We start from the raw sequence: 14,780 nt of genomic DNA, 5'->3' as shown, positions 1-14,780 counted from the left end.
AAAAAAAAAAAAATCATCCCACTTTATCATTAGAGCAGAACGAAAATAAAAACAGCCACACAACACTCAACACCATTAAGAAAATAGTTTTAACTTCATGGAACCCTGAAAGGGCTCAGCTCAACAAGCCTGCCCTTACCCCCCATTTGAGGCCTCATCAGAAGTTGATACCACACTCCAAGCTTCTCTTGGTACTATTTCTAATTGCTTTCTAAAGCATGTTTGATATTTTTCAGTTGATAATCTGTTTTATGTTTTAATTGGTATGACCTACCAAGAACTTTGACACACGGTTTTGAGAGCTGGATGAGTTTTGGCTTTTTTGAACAAAAGGATCTAATTTCCATTGGTATCTTAAATGTGCTATAACCTTTCTAATTTTGTGTCTAGTAAAAAGGTGTTTAGGTCAGGACTGTAGACCAGGAATCTTGTTAACATTTTGATTCCTGTTCATGTCAGTTGGCAAGTTCCCTGGGTTCTATGTATCTCCATCTAACCCTTCCCAGTGACTCACCAACTCCGCTAGTGTTTGCAACTTGTCTTTATAGTTCATATAATATGTCTAGATTAATCTTCCTGAAGCAACTGCTTTAATCATCACCCATAGACTTATATTTTAACTTGTCTTATCACATTGATTTCAAAATCCTTTGTGAAGCCCACTGCAAATTCCAGAAATGATCAGCTTATTTGTCAAGATCTGTAAGGTGAAATGTCTCAGTCTCTTTTACAAAATGAAGCCCGTCAACAAGAACCTAACATAAGTTTAAAGAGGCATTTCTCAATTACTCTCCGAGTGAGACTGGATTTCTTTCTTTTTTATTTTATTTTTTATTAGATATTTTATTTACATTTCAGATGTTATCCCCTTTCCCAGTTTCCCCTCTGAAAGCCCCCTATTCCCTCTCCCACCCTCCTACTTACAAACCCACCCACTCTTGCTTCCTGGTCCTGTCATTCCCCACTGGGGCATAGAACCTTCACAGGACCAAGGGCCTCTCCTCTCATTGATGACCAACAAGGCCTTCCTCTGCTACATATACATGAGCCCTTCCATGTGTGTTCTTTGGTTGGTGGTTTAATCCCTGGGAGTTCTGGGTTGGTTCATATTGTTGTTCCTCCTATGGGGCTGCAAACCCCTTCAGCTCCTTGGGTCCTTTCTCTAGCTCCTCCATTGGGGACCCTGTGCTCAGTCCAAAGGTTGGCTGAGAGGAGACTGGCTTTCTAAGGTGAGGCTGTAGCTTTGGTCACAGGGGCATGGAATCTCTGAGGACAGAACACAGAGTCTGCTGCCTTCTTCCATGTCATTTCCTCTGCCTTACCCTCCACACTCACATTTGACCCGACAGCTGGCAATGTCATTGCTTATTCCTCTATGATATCATCTGCATCCACTTACCTGCATCCAGAGACACGGCCAACGAGAAAGTACTCACTTAGGAACATTGCCTATGGGAGCTTAGTCAAGTTTTCAAAGTTTGGACCTGAAACTGACTGATTGGCTGAGTGACAATTTCCTGATTCATGGAAGGGAAGAAGTTGTAGTGATTTCAATGATATAAAAGTGCTCGGGCTAAGGGCCTCTCTGCTGTTTCCTCCTCTCTCCTCATCAGTCAGCATGGTTATATTTTCTCAGTTTTGTCTGAGGTCACTTCAGGAAACCCTTCCCAGGCCACCCTGTTTGCCAACTTCACCACATTCACTTCCCTGTTAATTCTCTTAGCATTCAGCAACATACTTCATCTTTTTTTTGTGGTCTTCCTCTGTCATGGGAACACAAACTATGTGAGGGCAGAAAGCCTTAGTCTGTTCATGGCTGCATCTGCAGTGCTTGGCAGTGTTTGGCAGTGAGTAGAAGTTCAGGAGTCATTGGTTGGGTAAGTGTATATAACAGCAACGGAAGGATAGTGAGAGGGTTCAGCGGGTCACGGTGAGCACTGCCAAGTGTGATGACACGGTTCCACCCCCAGGATCCAGAGAGTAGGAAGAAACAAACTCTAGTTGTACATTGACCTCATGTGTACCTTGCCACTAGGGCCATGGTGCTGGCATGTGAGCACAAGCACACACACATGAACACACACACACACACACACACACACACACACACACACACACACATACACACACATCATTTTTAAAGGCAAACATAATACTGCAAACAAACCTCCAAAACATTTTTATTTAAAACTCTGGATAATGTAGAAAAATAGCTTTAATTACATACAGAAATAAAACTCTTCATAATTAAGTTAGTTCATACAGTTTGGTGTGTAGGTTCAGGTTTTAATAGAACTTACCATTTAAAAAAATCCAAAATATAAATCCTTATTTTCAAAACTATACAACAAAGTAATTTTCTCAGATCGTTGCTGTCATGTTATGCAGTAACGGGCATGATTTAACTGTACCCTTTTGTTTCTCAAGCTGGGGCCACTTAATGATGATAAATGGTAGCCACAGCTTATGCTTCATAATTGACAATGTATGACAACCATGGTTTAGGGAGAGCATATGGAAACGAACAATGGTTAAAGCAGACAAAACTTAGTAGACTAGTTTCACGGTTTTTCGATTTGTGTCAGAAATATTTAAGAGATTATTTTACAATCACCATTTTGTTAGGTATGTATGTATCATCATCTATTGTCCCTTGGCACAAAAAGTGATACACTGCCTACCGTACCCTCCTAGGTACAGTTCTCTGACAAGACCGAAACAAAGGAAAGAGAGAAGAGAGAGAAGAGGGAAAGAAAAAGCAAGAGTCTGGAGTTTCTTTGGGGCTAAGAAACGTGAGGTAGTAGGAAGAAAGCACTTGTGGTTTTATTTTTGTTACAGATAGAACCCAGCCTGCCCTCTGCCTCAGCTTCCTGAACACTGGATTCTAGGCATGTGCCACCAAGCCAGACATAACAGTTCTAAGAATGTTAGGCAGACCATGCATTTTACTTTCGTACAGTAATGTTCTTTAGAACACGACTACCAGGATGTGAATAAAACCTGACTCAAGGAGGTTTCTCTGAAGCCCATCCTTATGGGATCTGCACTTGATATTTTGTCCTCTCCCTGAAAACAAGACAGACAGGGACTCTACTGTCCAACAGTCAGACTGATTGACTTTCAGATGTGAGTCTGAATTTATTTACGGGCATGGTCAGCTATGTTTGCCTTCAGTGTTCACTTGGAAATGGAAAGGAAGACAATATTCTTTCCTTAAAAATGCTGTGTCTCTTCAGTATGGAATTATGATGCACACTCACTGCACTGCCAGTGGCTCATCTTTAACATCTGTGCTGTGCTTGTCCTTCACACCACATTTTGAATAATGTGTGCATGGCTATCTGACATGAAGAGAGCATGAACAGATCAAAATTTAAATGGAAAAAAGTTCCCTTTATTAAAACCCCAAGTCTTAGTTTGTTCTGCCTGAACACCTGAGGTCATCAACAGCTACATTCATCATAATGATCAGCACTAGAACCAGCTCGGGATTTGAGGCTATATCCAAAAACTTGAGACATTTAATGAGTACACTTTTAGAAATGCTGGAACACACATCGGCACACGGGCCGTCTAAGACAGAAGTGAGTCTTAACTAATTGACTCAGTTACGTGGGGAGATATTTCAAACTGTTCTCTACATTGTAAGGTGCACAATTTTCTTATCTGACTTGAAAGCCGCAATGAAGGCCCAGAAGTCACCAGTGATGTAAACAGCTGGTATCTGTCACCTATGCCTTGATGAGAATCTTACACTGATGGCCAAGGCAACAGTAGTTTTATAAGACCGAATGGCTCAGGGGTGCACTAGTATGCTTTCTAGTTTTAAGCTGGAGGGTTAGTGTTTGAGGGAGGGGAAATGTAGGGACAAACATTAGATTGGCTTTAGATAGTGTACTGGCTAGTTTTGTGTCAACTTGACACAGCTGGAGTTATCACAGAGGAAGGAGCTTCAGTTGAGGAAATGCCTCCATGAGATACAACTGTCAGGCATTTTCTCAATTAGTGATCAAGGGGGAAAGGCCCCTTGTGGGTGGGACCATCTCAGGGCTGGTAGTCTTGGTTCTATAAGAAAGCAGGCTGAGCAAGCCAGGTGAGGCAAGCCAGTAAAGAACATCCCTCCATGGCCTCTGCATCAGCTCCTGCTTCCTGACCTGCTTGAGTTCCAGTCTTGACTTCCTTGGTGATGAACAGCAGTATGGAAGTGTAAGCCAAATAAACCCTTTCCTCCCCAACTTGCTTCTTGGCCATGATGTTTGTGCAGGAATAGAAACCCTGACTAAGATAGATAGCTTGCCTTCCAACATATATAACCCCTGAAAGAGACATTACCCAGGACTGTAAAATGTAGGGGGATATTGAGCCTCTGGGATGTCCACCTGGGTAGATGGCAATAATAAATTTAGCATTTACTATACTTTTCAACACACCAAATTCTCACAGCCAAAGAAAATCTGTCTTGTCAGCTTTCTGTACCGCTGAAGCTCACATTAGCCACAGTCGGGGAAAGCAACCCCTCTCCTTTGGAAAAACCCAGTGCAGATTGATGCTGATTTGTAAGACAGAAATTAGTATTTTATAGAAAAAGTTACATACAATAGCTTTAGCTTGTTCCTTACCACCACCCCGACCCCCAGTGTTTTAAAAAGGATTTTTATTTTCTAATTGTGTGTGTGGGCACCTGGCAAAAGCCAAAGGAGTCCCTGGAGTTACAGGGGGTTTGAGCTACCTAATGTGGGTGCTGGGAGCTGAACTCAGGTCTCTGCCAATGAGGTACTTGTTCCTGACCTCTGAGCCATTGATCCAGCCCCCACTTCAGTGCCTTTAATATGATTCGATAGAGCTGACATAAATGTATGTGAACCAGAAAGAAAGCAGGGGGAGTTTACAGATGATTGCAGATGTGTATCCTAATCCAAATAAACAATAAAGAGAATCAAATAAATATACATTAACTTTAACTGCCATCCTCTCCCTCTGCCTCTGTAGTGAGGTATCTACTAAAATACTTAAATCAGTGCACAGGCTTTTGATTTGCTAAGAAACTAGAACATAGGTTTTGTAAATTTATATACTGATCAATAAGCAAACAACACATTTTTCTTAACAGGGTGTTTCAAAATCCTAATGCAATAATAATGTGATTAGTCTACACATACTCTGAGGTCTAACTGATGCAAGCGCTTGCTCACAACACAGCACTAACCAGCTACAGAACCTTGCCATCTCTTCAAGTCATGACTTCTTCACCAGGTTTCAGTCATTCAGTATTGGGTTTTATGAAAACAAACAATGATTAAAATATGAACCCTAAAAAACCATCTATATTAATTTTTTATTAAAGAATTCACATTATTTAAAACTATTCAATAAATTAGCAAGGTATACCAAAATGGCAATAAATTAACAATCTTGTGTCTATATTTTGATCAAGTACCAGCTCAGAGTCTTGTATAATACCACACATGAACTGATGGACCAACCCAATAGGATTGCATCTCAGTATTTAACGAGTACTATAGTGAATAGTGAATGTACTGAGCCTTATCTCTGTATGATGATTTCTGTCATTCTGACAATGTCCTGTGGTCCATCGGTGTGTTGCTTTGCATCTTACAAACACAGCTACAACGTTAACCCAAAGAACAATTTAAATGCCATTTCAATGGCAATTTCTGAGACTGAGTCGTGAAAACAGACATATAGTTCCTGAGGTTTTGGGTTAAGAAAGAGCCGCCTGCAGAAAGAAAAGAACATGGTCATTTCAGATATTAAAGTGATACAGTCCCTTCTGTTTGTTTTCTTTCAGTTTTGAGAGAATCAGTAGTAAACTGAAAATAAAAACAAACAAACAAACAAACAAAAAACACCACTGCACCAAAACCTCATGAATCTAAATCTACAGAAAACAGAATACAGCCCAGTTTTTAAATAATGTATGTCTTAATTAATGTTACTGTCTTAGAGTGTAGAAACTCCTATTTAATCAATGCCTATTACCATACTCCTTAGTCTTAAATATTAAACCTGTTTATTATTACTATTTAGGCAATACTGGCCATACCATTGTAAGCACAGTAGCCATTAAATATTCTATTGGCACTTATATTTTAAATTGATATATTGTTAAAACATTGTATTGTAACAGTGACAACTCATTTGCAGATAAAATTGGATTAACACTACATTTCTCTTCTTCAGGATTCCTATAGTATGGTTGCATGGTCTAATCTATTATATATACACACACATATACATACATATATATATTCATATTTACATATAAATACATAGATATATGTCAATATTGTATCTATAACACATTGTGAATATACATATCTCAGATTTCCTCTACAAGATGTAAGGTTTAGAGATGAGGGCTTTCTTTGCCTCTGGGTTTAACACACTACTCATTTGTCCACCCTGATTGCCCAACACAACTCCATCTACTACGCCTTCATCTTTTATCAAGTTGCTATTGAGTGCCAGGGTCAGCTACAGACAGACATCAATAGTGGGGAAGGCAAGTAGGAATCCTGATTTCATGAGGCTGGCATTCTTGTCTCTAGGCAAACCCAGGAAAACAGTAAAGGGGGTGGTGCAGAGAAAGACAGGGTGTTGCTTCAGTGGGAGAGAGAAGCTCTTTACGGGAAGATATGTCAGTGTTGATGGATGTAAAAGCGGGGTACCATCCACAGAAGGATCGCAGGAACAGCTGCCCAGTGGCAATGAGGCTGGCCCACAGTGGACAGAGTGACACGGACAGAAGGGTCTTGAAGGAGTTGTGTAAGTGAGGAAGAAAAGGGGAGACGGAAAGAAAGGAGAAGATAAAAGAAGATGCAATGGGAAAGAGTAAGGAATGGGGGGCTGTCCTCTTACTTTCCTTCCTCCCCCTCCCGGCCCCATGTCTTTCTTTCACAACGTCGATGATCTCTGATTAAATCCCTCTCCCAATCATCTTCTCTTATCTCCACTGGAAGAGACACAAGGGAGGTATTGGGGGGAAAACACAATTACAAAATCAAAACTCTAGATTTTTATCTTGATGACACCCCCAGGCTGAGGTTTTGGGACACCTCTGCTCCTCCCCCGCCCCCAATTCTGACCCTATGTTCTCATTCATGCACTTTCCACACACTTACCCTACTACCCAGTATGACATGACTGGTGGAGTCTTTTTCTGATCAGTCCAGTTTTCAGGTGAGCATTCAAACAGCACACCATGTTCTTTCACAGGGCTCAGAGAAGACACTGAATTTGTAGGCTCCGAATGCTCTCCATCACTTAGCGCTTTCTTTTTCTACAAATTAGCATCAGTTATGAGTATTAAGTGGTATCGATGGTGTTACTGTACAAGGTTTGGAACTGGGAATGTAGCTTAGCGGCAGAGTGCTTGCCTAGCGTGCACGGAGCCCTGGGTTTAATCCCAGAAACTAGAAAAATAAAATGGTTTCACATAAATACTTGATGATGATGTTGGCTGACTTAGGAACTAAGAGTCTACAATGCTACTCTTCCTGTTAACCTGCAGAAAATCCCTATTCTTATTCAACTCTTGATTTAAACATTATCTCCTATGATAGATTAGAAGCTTTCACCCTAGGCAGAGAGCAAGCGCCGTTCTCTCTCTATTCATGTTTCTTTTTTTCCAAGATGGGCTCTCACTATATATCCCTGGCTGGCTGGAGCTGGTCCTAAGCTTACTGTCTCTCGTGCTACAGTGGTTGGATTAGACATGTGTCATCATGTTTGGTTTATTTTTTTTTCCTTTTTAGAGATTTGTGTGTGTGTGTGTATGTGCATGCCTAAGTGTCCAGGCCAGTGTGCGATCACAACTGCCAGCTGTTCTCCTAGAAGCTGTGTTCCCCAAACAGCCACACAGGCTTCTCCCTCTCCACTCATGTCTGTTCAAAGCTTGCTCAACACGATCAGAAGGAACTTGTAAAACAGTAACCCACACCACTCAGCCTAAGTTCCTCTTGACACTAGCTCTACTGGATTTGCTATTTATTAATGTATTTAGCTCCATCATTAGAGATAGGCTTCAGGGAAAGGCTTTAGTTTGTTTTCTTTCATAGTATCTAGAATAGTGTCTGGTGCAGAGAAAGTACCTTAACACCTAATGAAAAAGGCCAGCTTCTGTTGTTGAATATGACCAAGTAAGGTGAGGATATTCCCAGAGCGTCCACCGCTATATTAATATGGGAAGCGAGAGCCCAAGAATTGAAAGCAAGAAGGGCTCCCTGGTCCAGCATAGCCTTGTTATAATAGTTCCTAAGACCCATAAAGCATGGAAGACAGAACTCTACTGATGAATGGGCCTTGAGAAATGATGTAATCCAGAGTCAGGGCTGTGTGCTCCCAGCCCAGTGTCCTTTTAAACCCGAGTTCTTCACAAAATCAGCATGCTGCACATATCCCAAGGGTCTTCAGAGGGCTGCTCCTGGACAGCTGTTAGATAGCTTACAAACCCCTCCACTTCTTCCTCCCTTCCCTTCCCTTCTTTTGTTTTTTTTTTTTTAAGATTTATTTTTGTATTTATGAGTACATATGTGTGCCCATGTGAGTTTACATGCACCACATGTGAGCAGGTACTTAAGGAGGCCAGAGACCATCAGGGCACTTAGAGTTAAAATCACAGGTGGTTGTGAGCTGTCTGCTGTGTTGCTGGGAACCAAGAGCAGAGAGTGGTCTTGACTGCTGAGCCGCCTCTATAGTTCTCCCTTCTTTGAGACAGGGATGGTATAGCTCAGGATACCTTCAGACTTACTGTGAGTCTGGAGATGACTTTGAATTTCTCATTCTCCTGCCTCCAAGTCAGGAGTGCTGGGACTACAGGTGTGCACCAGTTTATTCACGGTAGGAGACGGAACCCAGGGCTTCCCAGATGAGATAAGCACTTTATCCACTAAGCTGATAGCTGCAGTCCTAGCTGTAAACCTCTCAATAGTTTGCCAATTCCCCTGCTACCACAAGAATTCAGTTGATCCTTTAAGTATATATAATATTACTACTTAAGCATGGGGTACAACATTAAATGAAATTTCAGCCCAGATTGAAACAGTATCCACCAACTTACACATGGTTAAACCATGAATATTAGATATGAGTGGCTAGCTGATATTATAAACTACCCTTCTGTACTTTGCCATGGAAAACTCAGTCCACCATTTCCAGAGGTAAAACTCCAGGCCACAGAACTGAACTAAGTGAGGCACTGCTGGTTGTCTTAATGAAGGAGAACAGAGCTGACCTCTTTGCTTACCTCTTCCTTCAGCGTCTGCTGGAAAAATGCACGGATAGAGAGACAACATTGATGGAAATTCTTTATCAGTTGAGAGTGAACGGAACCACCTAGCTGAGCCACCTCTTCATGGGTGGGGGTGATGAAGATGCCTTGCACTGTTTCCAAGGCAACATAGTGGAAGAGTGTATTCTCAGGACCGGAGGTCAATCTCGAGAAAGTGAGAGAGAAGGAAATTTACATAAATTTAGAAGACTTATTTCATTTTGAATTTTGTAGAGTTCTCACAAGACTATGTGAAATAATATTAGCAGTATAGTTATAGGTGGATATTTAAGCCAAATGTTTAATTCCCTGTTCTTAGCTAAAGCACACGTTAGGTTATTGTTAGTTCCTTAATAGAGACAAACAGTGCCAGCTATGGATGGATAAACACCGATTCATTTGTAAGTAACTTAAAGTCTCTTCAGTAAGCAACCTAATTGGCTGACCCCTCTTTTTTTTTTTCACAGTTTGTAATGAATAACTGAGCTCATGTTTGGCATAGGTCTCAAAAAGCCATAAAAATGGTATCAGTTTAGAGTAGGGCACAAATAGTATCATCACCCACCAAACTAAACTCACTGAAATCAGCATCACCAAACTTCTTTGCCACGGTAACAATATTGATGATACTGAAGAAATATAAGATTATTAGCAAGTACAAAGTTAGATTAGAAGCTCTATCACTGTGCCAACACGTGATAGGTTCTACACTACTACAACCCTCTTCTTACTTATATTCTGCTTAAAGGAGGTGGAACCTTTAAAATGAGTCTGACAAAAGTCTCACGCAATAGTCAACTTTATTCAGAGCATCAGACAATTTATACTCTGATGGTTAAGAGAAGTCTATGAGTAAAGTACACTCATGAGGATAAGCCGCATGCAGCAAAAACATGTTTTTCCATAGTGGCATGTAAACAAATAATAATAGCCAGTTGTAATGAATAATCCAAAGTAAATTCACTCCTAACTGCTACACCTGGGATGGGCATGAAAAGAACATTTCCATGCTTTTGAAGAAGCTAAGGTCATAAGATTCTTGTCTTGGCTTCTTGGATTTTTCTCACAAGTACTCAGGAATCTCCCACAACTCTGTTCTTGGACCATGTTCCAACAATATTTGCTTACTGTTTTCGGTTTCTCTTTTCTTTCCTATCTCTTTCCTGTCCTCCTGTGTTTAATCTCAGCTAGCTTAGCAGAACCTATAATGTTTACGTTTCCCTGAAGGAAGAAGAGTTAACAACGTAACTAAAAGGCAAGAAATAACAGTTATCCTGAATGTCTTCTATGTGCCAGAGTGTGTTTGAAAGTACCTTAGTTCAATTCCATAATGGCCATGCATGATATTAAATGTTACTGTGGTCCTTTTAGCCATGGGCACGTGTCCAGCACAGGGATGTGCCTGACTTCAGATGCACTGCCACCGAGGGTTTGCCTGACCCTGTAGCCAAGTGTCCTTTCTGTACCCTAACTTTTACTCTCTCTCCACTGCTGAGTATCAGGAGTTGGGAGGCCAATGCAGTAAAAGCAGGGACCTTCATGCAAAACGGTCTCATGGGGATGGAGGGGGGTGCAGCTGGGATTGTTGAAATAGAGAGTTGGATGTGACTTTGCCATTGAATAAAATGCTTGGTGTAAAAGATATCTTTTACGCCATATATTTATAAAGGTGGGTCACACAATACATTTATCTAATAAAATGCTCTTAAAATGAGCTCTCCACATCTTTGATGAATAAGTTATACATGTTTGGCATCTTTTAAAGTAAAAAACCCTGTTATTTATACATGTGGATTTGTATAAGCTATTACACTTGAAAGTTTTTTTTTTTACTGGGCATAATGTCAAAACAATGTATGCATTTTAAAAATCTGGTATGGCAGTAATGAAATGACCTCAAATTTTGCAGTTAACTGCTAAATGGAACCCTGGGGTTTTTGAAGGGAGTTCAGCTTATCATAGAAGGCCAGATTCACATTTATTTGTTTAAAAGTGTTTTAACTATTAAAAAGTAAACACTCACACATGGAAATATTGAATATCAAAATCTAACATGTTAGGTTTTCAGAGCACTATTTTAATAAGTTATCATACTTTTGCCCTAACTTCAGATAAAAAGCACTTCTTGGCAAGTACTATTGCATATAGGAACACACCTGCACTTAGGAAATATTTCCATGACTAAGAAGCTGGTGGCCATGCACCCACTCTTCTTGTGTAAGTGAATTCTCATTCTACATGTTTCATTGCTTAAGTGCAACTAATATTGTTTTACCAGCTGGTCCCACACATGACATCAACATTAAACACCAGCCAAGAAGATTCTGGCTGATTAGGTAGCTAACCACAAAATAAACATGGAAGAAGATTTAGCTCAGTAAAGTGCCTTACAAACATGAGGACCAGAGTTCAAATCCCAGCACCCACGCAACAAAGTGGGCACGGTGGTGCACCTTTGCAACTCCAACTGTGGAGAGACAGAGGCAGGTGGAGCCCTGGCGCTCACTAGGAAGCCTACCTACCACGCTTAGTTAGCACCAGGCAGTGAGAGACCTTGTCTCAAAAGACAAGCTAGGCAGATCCTGAGGAATGACAATCAAGGTTAGCCTTTAGCTTCACATATCAGCATACACAAGTACACCTGCGTGTTCGCGCACACGCACACAAACTGATTATATAACACTTTATAAGTGTTATATAATGTATACATTCCTTCTTTGTTTAGGTCTTTTTTTTTTTTCCTTTAACCTCAGAATTCCTTTTTCAGTGTAAGCTGGAGTTGGATCTGTTTGCTCAGGACCAGATTTTAGGACCTGTATTCTGAGAGTGAGACACCCAGGGAGAAGAAGTCAGTGCAATGTGTTCTATGGAACCACAGAAGAGCAGTGAGTGAGGAAAGCAGGATAAGCAGAGAGCAGCTGAGCTGGGCTGCACTTGCCACAGAGCTCTTGCATGCACCAGCTGGAAGCAGGAAGTAGGGATGGTCTCGCCCAGTTGTCTTGAGTTTGGGCAAACGGCCAGGCCTTTGTTCTCTAGAAGTGAGCATTCTCAACTGTAAGGCATTAGCAGATATCACTTCCAGGAACAGGATTAAGGATAAGATAACCAGGCATCTACTAGAGTGTGAAATTAGTCTTGAAACTAATTTAAAAAGTAGACATCCAAAAATTATGTTATCTGTGGGAAAGAGGTAAAGAGTGACTCTCACATTTTAAAATACTCCTTTTGGTGTTTTCACTACACATTTCCTTAAATGTGTAGTGAAAGATTACAGAAACACTGTAGATATGACCTCATATCTGTGCTATATCATAATTACACGCGTTGAATCATCTCTGTACTTTCTCAAAGACAAGGCGTTTAAGTGAAAGGCATGCTAGAAGTTCCTTACTTCATTATGTCATAGACTTCCAACTCTTTTTCTGAAAGTTCTTTTTTCGAAGTTCCCAAATGAAACGGATTTGGAAGTGTTGACTTCTTTCTAGCAAGCTGGAAGATAAGTACGTCAGTTTATATCTAAGAATAGGATCACACAGCAGAAATGTTTCAAAAATTTAAAGCCTAAGAGCACTGCTTTTGTGCCGCTCCCTTTAAATATTTTCAGTGCAAATCTGCATCTCTTATTCTTTGCTAAGGAGGTTTCCAAGGTTAACCACAGTGAAACTCCCCACCAGTTCCATCATTGAACACACACACACACACACACACACACACACACACACACACACACGTACTTGTCTCTCTTGTGCTGTCTGAACTCCTCAAGGTCACATGGTCCGAGTCTTATTCAGGGCAGCTGATTAGAGTTTGGCTATACATAAATTACTTAAATCCTCCTGATCTCTGTCTCCTACTGACTTTACCAAGTGAGATAACAGGCTACAACTAGAATGCAAACATACGTGGAACAAACACATTCGGTTCTGGCTCCAACAGCATCCCACTGTTTTCGTACGGGAGAGGGGAGAGCTAGGCTTGTGCACGTCACAGCACTCAGAAGCATTGCAGCCCATTCAGACTCAGCCTTTTTTCTGCCTTGTCTAGCATCACCTCCATCCTCCTGACGGCAAGTTTCAAAACTGTGTGGAGAGACATCCGCAGCCTGGGAGTAAGTGCAACGCTCCCAAGGCTGGCGATGACTTTGACAAATGTGGAGGTATCTTATAGTGTGTGTGTGTGTGGGGGGGGAGGTCAAGGGAAGTCACAACCGCAAAGATAGACACTCTCTGCTTCACATTCACATCTTTAATGTTTGTGGTGTTCATAAATGCAGATTAAGAATCTTATTACAAATAGGCATCTCCTCTTCCCCATTCTGATCTGTTTCTGTTAAATGTCTTACTGACTACTGACACCGTCAGTCAGTTAGTCAGACTGACACCGAGACTGCCCCACAGCTAGGGCCCTCTGTCACCCTTATCAATGCAGAAGAAAGGCCAATGTATGTCAATGTATGTGGCTGAAGCTTCTCTACCTGGAAGCATTGTCAAAAAAATGTCCTAGATGCCACAGGGCTTATTATGTCTTGGCACTCGATATTTCTTTCTCTTTTCAATTCTAAGTCTTTGTTTTTTCATTAATGGAAAGCACCCATCATTTCAAATAAGGAATGTTCTCCCAATTAAAAAAAAAATCTCTGAGTTATTTCTCACAATGCAGACATGTCAAATGAACACATACCTTAAGCAAGGCCACATTGTCGTCCGAGCCTTCGGATTCTCTTTGCTTCCGTACTGCATCTGGGGTAGCATGTGGGCTCAGACCAGCACTTTCTTCCCCTTCAGTGGGTTCACGTCCTCCACCGATCCTGGAGGGACTGGGCTTCCGTGCCTTGAAGGAATAGTCACTGAAAAAGGTTCTCCTGCATGTTGGAGAGGCTGCTGTTTTGGAAGGCCCCTGCAGCCGACTGAGGATAGGTGAAGTAGTCAAACTATCTGCCTTTTCACGTGGAGCAGCAAGGAACCAGTCAGCACAAGACAAGCAGGGCCCCGGGGATGTGGCTAGCTGTTCCTCTATGCGGGAGTCTACTCCTTCCAGCTGATGAAGGGTCGCTCTGACCTGATCTACATAGATACAATCGGGACCAGGGTTCCCAGTAGCTTTAGATGCACAGCCTCCAGCTTCTAACAGCACGCACAACAAATAATGTCGCTGTAAAGGAAGATTGGTACATGTTCAGTTGAAACTATTTAATACTGTCTGCATGTATATGCTTGTAAATACTAAAGACATGGGTATTTGCAAATACTCGTGAGTTCTGAAAATCTCTCAATCATTTCTCTTAGTCCAGAGAAGTCCTAAGACAACTTTCAAATAGCCTCCGTTATCACCGCCCTCACTCAGACAGGTCTTATGTTCAGCCTAGGCTGCCTTCAAACTCAAACTCGCAACCCTCTTGCCTCAACCGTCCAAGTGCTAGGATCACAGGGATCATTAGCATGCCCGGCTCGGCTCTGTATTGTTTCATGAAAGGATAAAACCACTTTAGGAA

The 14,780-nt window shown here is 41.4% G+C and overlaps 1 protein-coding gene across 4 annotated transcripts in view; it reads right to left on the bottom strand.

Annotated features, from left to right (window-relative positions):
• Window positions 1–2,162: 2,162 nt before the first annotated feature.
• The window catches only part of Intu (inturned planar cell polarity protein), a 173,486-nt gene continuing 160,868 nt past the window's right edge, over window positions 2,163–14,780 (bottom strand). For 3 of the 4 annotated variants that reach the window (XM_017319627.1, XM_030252659.1, XM_017319628.2), the window contains 5 exons: window positions 13,970–14,440; window positions 12,681–12,778; window positions 9,266–9,455; window positions 7,143–7,300; window positions 2,163–5,737 (listed from right to left, as the gene is read on the bottom strand). In XM_017319627.1, coding sequence (XP_017175116.1) covers window positions 5,626–5,737; window positions 7,143–7,300; window positions 9,266–9,455; window positions 12,681–12,778; window positions 13,970–14,440 — 1,029 coding nt within the window. In that variant the 3' untranslated portion in view covers window positions 2,163–5,625. The remainder of the gene's footprint in view (window positions 5,738–7,142; window positions 7,301–9,265; window positions 9,456–12,680; window positions 12,779–13,969; window positions 14,441–14,780) is intronic. The other variant, NM_175515.5, reaches the window with a different exon arrangement.

Source organism: Mus musculus, chromosome 3 (genome assembly GCF_000001635.26).
Source record: "Mus musculus strain C57BL/6J chromosome 3, GRCm38.p6 C57BL/6J".
NCBI lineage: Eukaryota > Metazoa > Chordata > Mammalia > Rodentia > Muridae > Mus > Mus musculus.
This window is presented reverse-complemented; position numbering and strand designations above follow the sequence as displayed.